Source organism: Arachis ipaensis, chromosome B06 (assembly GCF_000816755.2).
Source record: "Arachis ipaensis cultivar K30076 chromosome B06, Araip1.1, whole genome shotgun sequence".
Taxonomy (NCBI): Eukaryota; Viridiplantae; Streptophyta; class Magnoliopsida; order Fabales; family Fabaceae; genus Arachis; species Arachis ipaensis.
The window spans coordinates 133064167-133074848 of record NC_029790.2 but is presented as its reverse complement, the minus strand read 5'-3'; the positions used below and the strand labels follow the sequence as shown (position 1 = coordinate 133074848).

Sequence of the window (10682 nt, the reverse complement as noted above, 5' to 3'; positions counted from 1 at the left end):
TTGTGATCTGAATTTTATTTAAAAATTTATTATTAATTAAAAAATTATTACATACACAAAGTAAAATTTAAATCTCGACACTTGCTTATGGTTATTGCACTGTTACTCCCTATTTGTGGTAGTAAGATTGGAAGTAGTAAATTTGTATGGTCACTTGTTGGGATCTGAAGCCCATATTCATCGGGAGCGCGTATAAGTTGTTGTTGGGCATATAACAGAAGGCCCACTGGTATCATATCCCAATATTATTGATCACCAAAAAAAGGCCTTCAGTTTACCCAAAAACTATGTTAAATAAAAAGGCCTATGTACTTAGTAAATAAACTCTTAAATATAACTCAATTCGTGACAAATTAATCCTGGGAAAATATATCTGACAAAAAATATGCCAAAAAGACACAGCAATGTTTAGATATTTGAAGAGAATTCCAGCTGGTATTATTAAAGTCCAAAGTGAGACGCAGAGAGATTTGGTTTGGTAATGGTGATTATGAAATATGAAGGGAAGATTCCAGAAGACATAGAATTTGCTTTGAAGACGCCTCTCTGCTCTCTAGAACCTTCTTCCTCCACCGCCATAAAAACAACTAACACAACTGTTCCGTAACCGTAGCCATCAAACTGAGAATGGAAGGAGCAGTTAGAGTGAAGGAAGAAGAATCGGAACACTCACAACCTCAACCTCGGGAAGGGTTGAACGACGCGTCTCCACCTCCGTTTCTAACGAAGACGTTCGACATGGTGGATGACTCTTCCATTGACTCCATTGTTTCTTGGAGCATTACTCGCAACTCCTTTGTTGTTTGGGACCCTCACAGCTTCTCCACTACCATCTTGCCTCGCTACTTCAAGCATTCCAACTTCTCCAGCTTCATTCGCCAGCTCAACACATATGTGAGCCACTCACTCTCTCTGCTATCTTATATACACTGTTCTCTTTCCAACGATTTGATTTCTTGTAGTTCATACTAAGTCTTTGTAGAATCTCGTTGTTGTTGTTGTTTGTGGTGGCAATGTGCTTTGATGACTTCTGATCTAATGCTATTATGGTTTTAAATTGTTGTTATAATGCAATTGCCGTAATGATCTCTACAATTGGAGGTGCATTAGTAACAATAACATGCATTTTTGAAGTATTAGGATGGAATGGTGTTGTAGATAGAATAAGTACACTGCTTTTGTAATCTTGCATTAGAGTAATGATATAATAATTTATGAGTGTTACTAAATAATAGTAACTAAAGAAAGTACTATAAAGTAGATAGTTTCAATTTGTTGAAATCTGAAAAAGCAATTGATTGTTTGCTTATTTAGTAGTTAGGAGGATGTTTAGGAAGATTATAGATGAATAAGAAAGTATGCAAAGTTATTCTCTGAAATCAATAATGTTAATTTGTACACCCTCAACACATCATTCCCTTAAAAGTACTCATATGAATGGTATTTGTTAGAAATAATTTAATGTGTTGGATTGTCTCCTTGTTTGAAATCAATTTGGGGAACATGAAGTGTTTAATGTTTAATGTTTTATAGTATCCATCAGTTGATCAGTTCATGGATTGTGTTTTCTGAAGTTGGCTATTTACTGAATACATTGTATTGATGGTGATAGTTGAACACTTGAACTTCAAATTTAATAGGAAAAAAATTTGAAAGATTGAGGTGATTACTGTTAAATTTGTCGACAAAAAAATGGTTGCTATGTCTAAAATTTATTTAATTAGCATAAGATGTACAATAATGGATGTTTTGTTAGCTAGTTGAATGTGGTTTTCTACTGTTAATCATGGCTTGAATGCTTTACATTTATAGTTTGACAAACTTCCCTAATGTTTCTCTTTGTAGTGTTAAATTTTCAGTCATGCTCTGACTGTGAAAAACAAATGTCCCCAGGGATTTCGGAAAGTTGATCCTGATCGGTGGGAATTCGCTAACGAAGGTTTCTTGGCGGGACAGAAGCACTTGTTGAAGACCATAAAGAGAAGAAGAAATGTATCTCAGGGAACACAGCAAAGAGGAGGTGGAGGTCCTTGTCTCGAGTTGGGGGAGTATGGATTGGAAGGTGAGGTTGAAAGGTTGAGGAGAGACCGGAATGTGTTGATGGCCGAAATCGTGAAGTTGAGGCAGCAACAGCATAATTCACGAAATGAGGTGCTTCTGATGGAGACAAGGTTGCAAGCCACAGAGAAGAAACAACAACAGATGATGACTTTCCTTGCCAAAGCTCTGAACAATCCATCTTTCATGCAGCATTTGGCTGATAAGAATTCCCAGAACACGCAATTGTTTGGCGTTGAAGTTAAGAGGAAGAGGAGACTAACAGCTAGCCCAAACGTGGATCCGGTGACATCAGTAGCAGCAGTGCCTATTGAATCAGTAGTGGAGGACTATCGGAACCACGAACAAGAACTTGCAAATATCGAGTTCGAGATGGATACATTTTTCGCAACATCTTATGATACTGAGCCTAACGACGAAAATAATGACCCTGCATCAACAACTTCGGTATCCGGGGATACAATCTTGGAGGATTTTCTCAAGGAAGATTTGGTAACTGGGAACCCACAGGATGAAGTTGTGATTGGTGATTGTTCAAGAACTGATATTCCTGCGGAGGATTTGGCAGCAACGCCTAAGGATTGGACTGAGGAATTGCAGGACCTTGTGAATCATATGGGATATCTTGGTTCCAAACCTTAGTGGAATATGAAATGATGAATATCATGGTGGTTTTGGTTGGTATTCTACTACTCCTGGGTCTTCAACGTCCCATATTGCATCACGTTGGTATAGTTTGATTTATGTTGCCGATTTATTTTTAAATATGAAACGTTGAAATTAATTGATGAATTTCAACGGTTTTTGCATGCAACAGGGGAGAATGGTAGTTGCTACAAGCAAAGGAACAAGCAGAAATGGCTCTTCATTTGGATCATTTTATTAATTGGAAAACAAGTTTTGTGAAATATGCCTAGTGCTAATGTTGGTATTGTATTTTTTATTCTGATGAAATGTCTGCTTTATTTTGCAGGATACATCAAGAGGATTAATGCTGCACAAGAATAATGGCTGCATTTTCCAGTGTTTATGAGTTCAAGTTTTCTTTCCAATGGAATCATATTGGTTCTTGTGCAACTTTGGACTTTAAAATTTAAATATGGTCTCTTCCAATTAACAATAATTGAATATTAAGACAAAACTCTGGCGTATTTTGATTTACGTTTTGGCTTTTTGTTGTGATTATCAATGGAGGACATTTTATTGGCTTCTTAATAATTTATTTTTTCTACATAATCTATTAATTTTTAACTAAATAATAAGTACAAATTATATGCTCATGAATTTTCTCTTTTCTTTTCAAACAAAAAAGAAGAGAAGAAAATTATACAATAACAGTGGAAAAACTGAAACTTATTTTGTAATTTGTGAGCTACACTAACAAATGAATCTAAAGTTGTTTTCGATTATCTTGTGGTCAGGCTATATTAGTCTTCTATAATAATAAAGAAAAATAAATGGAAAACTTGCTATAGTAAAAGACAGGAAGCTATTTTCTCCTTTTTATCAGTTCAAAATTTATTTGCATAGCTTGCATTTGCAATTAGTAGCTTACGTTGTAGATATTTCTTCAGAGGTGGAGGGTAATTGAAATAAGGGATTCTAATATACAGATTAAAATTGTATAATAATAATATACAGATTAAAGTTGTATAATAATAAGAGAATGAAGCATTTCAGGGGAATAAAACATATAGATATTATTATCAAATTGTAAAAAGTTATTTATTTATTTGTTTCTTCTAATTAATCTTTGTTAACCGTTCGATGTTGGAATGATTGGAAAGTTATAAAGTGCATTAGTGCATGATTAAACAAATGAAAAGTTTTACCATATAATTGGCCGTTTTCTTATAAATTGGGTGCCGCTGACACAATAATTTCTCAAACCATGACTGCCGTTGAAATGAATGTTGTGGCACACCTTATAATTTTATTTTTATTTTGTCATTGACCCATTGTAATATATTTATGATTTTTGAAGTAATCATTATATAATTCTAATATTTTAGCGGGGAAAGTAATCAAGTAATTGTCGTTTTTTGTTGTTTATGATATTTTTTAATCCGACAAATTAAAAATTAATATACTGTAATTTTGAGTTTTATTTAAAGGTTTGTTGTGAGTTAATAAGTAATTGCTTATTCAAATCACGATTAGGATGAGTGAATTGGCTATTTGGTCAATTCAAATTAATTCTGTATATTAAATTGTTAGTATGCATAAAGTATCTATATTTAACAAGAATTTAAATATCATTCTAAATCTTTAAAGTTGATGTTGAAATCATGAAGCTAAATAGTGTTTTACTATCCAAATTCAGATCGAATTAGTGATATTGAATCACTACTTAATATTCTTATAAACAAAATACTTAGTATATTGATAAGACAATGTGGAAAAAAATATAAATCGGGATCAATCTATCATGAGAATTTATCTGTTATTAGCTTGTAGGTACTTTACTAAATAAACAAAATAGTATGGAATTTTAAATCTTTTTTCACATTTAAGACGATAATCAAATCTTTAATATCGAGTAAAATTTTTTAATAGTCCCTGAGATTCGTGCAAATACTTAATAAATACCTAATGTAGTCCTCAAGATTCTAATTTTTCTATAGTAATCTTTTAGATAGAACTCCGAGCACTTATAGTGGTCCATGGGCATATTTTTGGTTTGGCGCCCTTGTGTGTAAAAAACGACGCCGTTTATATTATATGTAGCATGAAAACAGTTTTGTCTCCAATGCAAATACTTCAGTCGTCTCTTCTTCTTCCACCCTCCAACTTTTTCTTCGTCTCTTCATCAATGGCGTTGCCGTAGGGTTTTGTTCTGGGGTTGAAAAAGTTGAGAGAAGAACTAATCCGACTAAAGAGTTTGTGTTTGGTAAACACGTTGAAAGCACAAAAAATACGTTCAATCTTCATTGAACGCTGTCATTTTTGTTTGGCTAATTTTTTTCTTCTACACATGAACATGATTCTGGATTTGAACTCCCGTTCAACAGAAGCAACAAATTGTAACTTTTACATTTAGCTTCTGCGTTCACTTCATAAATTAAAAAATTAATTGACATTCTATTGATTTTGTCATTCAATCTTATCTACAATAAAATATACTAAAAATAATCATTAGAGTTTTTGAATTATTTTTTTATGATTATGCTTTAATTTTTTTCTTGCTAATAGTATGAATATTTTTATTTAGAATGTTTTTAATGTTCACTTAGGTATATTATTGTATTTTTTTAATAGATTTTTTAGTATTCATTGTTCATATAAATTTTTTTAATCATTTTTATTAATAAATATTTTTGATAGAACTTTATTTTTTTATTTGACTTTGTATATTTTTTATTATATATTTTTAAATTAGTATATATTTTATTTATTATTGTTAATTTTATAATATAAATTTCATTAGAAAGATATAATTAAATACAAAAAGAGTACTAAAGAAGAGTACTAACAAATTATAACAAAAAAGTACTAAATTTCAACACATAAATTTAAATTCTTTTCAAAAGTAATTATAGTCAAAAAGTGTTAAAATAATATAGATTTGAATGATATAAATTCATGTCTTTTTTAGTAATTTTTGTCTAAATATAATTTTGAATGATGTAATCCAAACAACATTCATTCTGCTATAATCTATTTTGGTACAAAATTACCAAATATAAATCACGTTAATACCAACTCACTTTTTATCAAAATTGATGAGTTTGAAAAACTCTAATTTAAATTGATGATGATCAAACATTATTAACAGTAAAATTATTAATTTATTTTTGATTAAAATATGTTAATTATAATAATTTTGCTGTGCAGTTTCTTTTATGGGCCGAACAGAGAAGAACAAAAATAAAGCAAGCCCATTGGAATAATTTTCTTTCAGCCTAGATGTTAAATTATTGAGATCATGGTAGCTGTGTTATTGTTAATTAGGCCAGCAATTGTGATAACAAGCCCAATTAAAGGTTTTGGTATGAGACCAAAAATGCTTGGTCCGAAATTAAAAGGAAATGGGGCACAATATTATTTTATTCACTTAACAAAAGAAACCCATTCCTTTGATTATGTGCTGCATGCTTCAACGGATATCACTTTTATCCTTTGATGGAATCCAAATTTTATTAATTGGAGTTATTGTAGACCTTGGGAACTATGAGAGAGAAATTGTCAATTGATTTGATGGCTTCATTAATGCTACACGCCACCAAGAAAGAAAGGGGAGTAGGAATTAATTCAGCTTGTTTTACTTTATTCAAACTCTTTACATGCTTTTAGTTCCACTTTATATTCTCTCTCATCTTTTTCTTCTCTTCGGTCATTAACCAGGAAACCATGGAAGCAAAAATGAGCTACCAAAGTGAAGGAAGAACACTCTACAAGACCATCATGATGATGGCAAGAAAATATAACAAAATAAAAGTGTGCTGTGGCTGAGATTTTCACCAAATATGGGTAGATTTGGTGAGGTAATCTCGAACTCTTCATGCTCAAAAAGAAAGAAGAAGATTCGGCCAGCAAGGAAGAGATTCTTGGAGGCATGGCTTGTCTTTGATTCTGCTCAACCACCACAGGAAGTAGCTAGAGTGGCGAAGTGATGGAAGAGGCAAAGATTGAAGCAGATGAAGTCATCATCATCATGAAGCATCAAGGGCCAGAAATCCATCTTGGAGAGCAAGCCAAGGATGGAGAGCCCGGATTGATGAAGAGTGATGACCAAGAAAGGACTAGAGGTAATTGCATGTTGGGTTTTGCATGGTTATCTCTTCTCTCTCTATGTGGCCGAACCAGATCTGTTTCTTGGAGAAGAAGAAGTTGGCTTGGTTTTTGGCTTCAAAAGTGGAGGCTTCCCTCTTCTATAAAAAGAGAGAACAGCCACCGTTTGGAGCAATGAGTAAGATTTGAGAGTGCAAGACACAGAAGTCTCAGAGCTACCTAAGCTAGCAGTTTTTCTTCTCCTTCAATGTATTCTGTTTAGTATTTTTCTATTTAATTTTGTCATGTCTTGAGTCTCATGGAAAAAGGCAAACAGTGAGGTTTGTATGAAAAAGCCATAAAGCGGAAAAAGACAGAGAGTGCAAAATTAAAAGAAAAATCCATAGATGTCTTAGAGTTCCTTTGTACGTCTATGTTGTGTTTCATGATTCTGTGGGAATCCCCTTGTAAGTTGGGTTAGCACTTTACAGTTTGTAATCAAGTTGATTATAGTGAAATTCCATCATTGTTGTGATGGAGACTGGATGTAGGCTGCATTGCACTTAGCAGCTGAACCAAGATATATCTGGGTGTAATCTTCTTTCTCTACTACTCCATTTCTGTTTCTATTGCACAGGAGCTAAAACAAAAAATATCTCGTGCCAAGTGACGAGACAAAACTAAAAAGTCTCGTGGCTAGGGACGAGATAAAAACAGAAAAGTGTCCTGAAGTTATTTCAAAGGCCAGCAGGTGTTACTAAGCAAAAAGGGGGCTAAGATTCAACCCCCCTTCTCTTAGCCACTGAAACCATAAAAAAATTAAGTTTATAAAATCAATGGTGAAAACTCATGTGCAGTCGACTTCACGTGAAGTTGATAGCTGAGAACTGTTAGATGAAAATTTAGTCAAATCAATTAAATTATCTAACGACTCTCAATTATCAACTTCACGTGAAATCGACTGCACTTGAGTTTACACCAAAATCAATTTTATACAAAATATCGTTTGCAAACTCTAATCCAAACACACACTTAGTTGTTCCATCCCCTCCTCTCCACACGAAGCACGAGGTTGCGACATCCTAATCAGACTCAAGGTAACTTTTTTTTACCTTAGACTTATATGGTCTTTAAGAATGCAACATCCAAGCCTATCAACGGTGCAAATATGTACCACACCACAACCAGATGGTGAAGTTACATTTGATAAAATGTATGTGTGTTTAAATGGTTGTAAAAATGCGTTCAAGGCTGGCTGTCGTCCGTTGATAAGCTTGGATGGTACATTCCTAAAGACCATATAATGAAAAACCAACACTCTATTGAAAGTTCAAGGTAAAAAAAAAAAGAATTACCTTAAGTATGATTAGGATGTCGCAACCTCGTACTTCTAGTGGAGGAGGGGAACAACTAAAAGATTCTTCAGTCGGATTAGTTCTTTTCTCAACTTTTTAACCCCAGAACAGAACTCTACGCCAACGCCATTGACAAAGAGACGAAGAAGAAGTTGGAGGGTGGAAGAAGAAGAGACGAGTGAAGTGTTTGTATTAGAGACAAAATTGTTTTCATGCTACATATCATATAAACGGCGTTGTTCTTTATATACAAGGGCGCCAAACCAAAACTATTTCTCATTGGTTCTCAACACTTACTTAATCGAACTAATAAACTAACCATTATACCAATTTAACTTGATTTTTGGTTTTGATATTTATTTCGTGCTATCTAATGAGCATTCGACAAGTATGCATCATAGATTTTTTTTAGTGAATGTATAATCACATAAGCATTACCACCAAGACATTGTACAACAAAAAAAAAAATAGAAAAGGAAGATACAGAATGCTCCATTATCTTCTCCACCCTACAAAACCCACAAGTTTTAAATAAAGACCGTACCACAATCATAATTCAATATAATAATAGTAAAATAAATAAATGGGATTACATACGCAGTGTAAAAAAGAATCTGATTCTAATTGATAATCATTAACAAAATGACAAAATACCATCTTAGCCCTACCCCACATTTTACTACCTTAATATTAAAACACCAATTGACCAACTTATACTATATATATATATAAGCACCCTTCTTTCTTTTATCAAATGAAAAACTCATATCATCATCTATAAAACCAAAAATGGTGTCTATGGAATTAGAATGGTGGTTATTTCCATTTATTCCAAGTGTACCTATGGTTTCATCAATATTATTCACCATGCTAGTAGGGTTTGTATGGTACCTTTATGGGCCCTATTGGAGGCTAAGAAGAGTTCCCGGCCCACCATCTCTTCCTCTTGTAGGACACCTTCCATTGCTTGCTAAGTATGGCCCTGATGTCTTCTCTGTCCTTGCAAAGCAATATGGCCCAATTTACAGGTTAGTCCTTTTTTTTTTTTAATCATAAGATACTAATATCTAAAATTTATCCATTTCATCTAATTTGTTTAGAGTTGAAGTTCTTCCTCTCTCTAAGAGCTTTAGATGGGTTAGGGATGAGGAAAGGATTGAAGTTTTAACCCAACTTCTGAATAAAATAAAATATCTCATAATTAATTGATTCATTAATTATGTTAGAGACATGAACATTTGTGTATCTCTGTATAATATGGAGATTAAACTATTTATAAACCAATTAATCAAATGTTAAACTATAGTCTCTCCATACTTAATTAAGAGGTTGCGGGTTCGAGTCTCCTATTTTTGGTAAAAAAAAAATGTTAAACTATGTTTTGTTTTCCTTTTTTATCCTATAAAATACCAATATTCAAAATTTACTCTCAAGTTCTTCCAACATTATTTTTTCTCATTTGCAAAATCTGAAACTAAAACTTTATTCACCACAAAACAAAATGCCAAGCAAGAAGATGAGTTTTATGATGGATGAATTGAAGTTTTATAATCAAATGTCCATAGAACATATGCTTTTTCTTACACTATTAATATAATCACACAAAACATAAAAAATAAGAAAAGATAAAATACAATAAGATATTAACTTTCTCGTTGAAATTATTATGCTGTATACAAATCTTCTTTTCTCGAACCGAATAAGTTTTATAAATTAAATAACATTCTCTTGAACCAATAATGAAGAGTAGTTTGTAGGTGTGCTACTATAGGTCGGTTTTTTTTTATAGCCATTATAATTAGTATGTCTCTAGTCTCTATAATTAAGGAAAAAGCCAATAAGGTTCTTATTGTTGATATGATATGTGATATTGTATACAAGCTATTCTAAGTCCTCAAATTCCTTTTGGATGTATATGCGAACTTAGTTATTTTTTAGTTGTGAAGTGTTGGGCCAGTGTTTTAGTGATTAATTAAATGATTTTAATTTATAAATTTAAATAAATAATAGTTACATTGGGTAATCATATATAATTAGATAAACTATCTGCATATCTAAAAAATAAAAATAAAATAATCAAATAAAGTATCCATTTGTTATGATTCGCTAATAGTAATTTTTACGTTAGAAATATAATTATTTATGTATTTTATTTTAGGTTGAATTACACCGTTAGTCTCTATACTTTCAGTGAAATTATAAATTGGTCCCTAAAGAGAATTAAAATTTGTAATTTAGTTCCCGCCAGTCAAAAAGTGTTGATTTAACAGAATATTCTCAGAATATACTGAAAATATTCTATTAAAATAGAGAATATGCTGAGAATATTCTGTTAAATCAAATACTTTTTAAATGATGGGGACTAAATTATAAATTTTAATTCTCTTTAGGGACCTAATTATAAACTTTTAAAGTATAAGGACCAATTTGCAATTTCACTGAAAGTGTAGGAGCCAACTATGTAATTTAACCTTTATTTTATCGACTTAAGTTTTTGATAAATAATATTTTTATAATATAATATTAAAATTTTTGTAACTCAAAAAACTTTTACATAAG

General features: G+C 32.0%; 2 protein-coding genes across 7 annotated transcripts in view; both read left to right on the top strand.

Moving 5' to 3' along the window:
• On the top strand, positions 399 to 3273 carry LOC107605489 (heat stress transcription factor A-2). 6 transcript variants are annotated; one of them, XM_016307382.2, is made up of 3 exons: positions 399 to 894; positions 1894 to 2735; positions 2876 to 3273. In XM_016307382.2, the coding sequence occupies exons 1-2, from the start codon at positions 628 to 630 to the stop codon at positions 2698 to 2700; spliced, it is 1074 nt and encodes a 357-aa protein (XP_016162868.1). In that variant the 5' UTR covers positions 399 to 627; the 3' UTR covers positions 2701 to 2735; positions 2876 to 3273. The 6 variants fall into 6 exon arrangements, 3 of the variants coding, with proteins under 3 accessions (XP_016162868.1, XP_020960904.1, XP_016162867.1); XM_021105245.1 differs by having other exon boundaries at positions 3032 to 3219; XR_001612525.2 differs by having other exon boundaries at positions 400 to 894; positions 1894 to 2783; positions 2876 to 3270.
• LOC107605488 (cytochrome P450 711A1-like) overlaps positions 8867 to 10682 on the top strand; it is a 6361-nt gene continuing 4545 nt past the window's right edge. Inside the window, 1 exon segment of the mRNA XM_016307380.2 lies at positions 8867 to 9151. Within this exon segment, the coding sequence (XP_016162866.1) occupies positions 8913 to 9151 (239 nt within the window). The 5' untranslated portion in view covers positions 8867 to 8912.

Coding starts and splice junctions, on each gene's coding strand:
- LOC107605489 (XM_016307382.2), top strand. CDS start 628: ATGGAAGGAGCAGTTAGAGTGAAGGAAGAAGAATCGGAACACTCACAA. Junction 895..1,893: donor TTCGCCAGCTCAACACATAT/GTGAGCCACTCA, acceptor AAATGTCCCCAG/GGATTTCGGAAAGTTGATCC.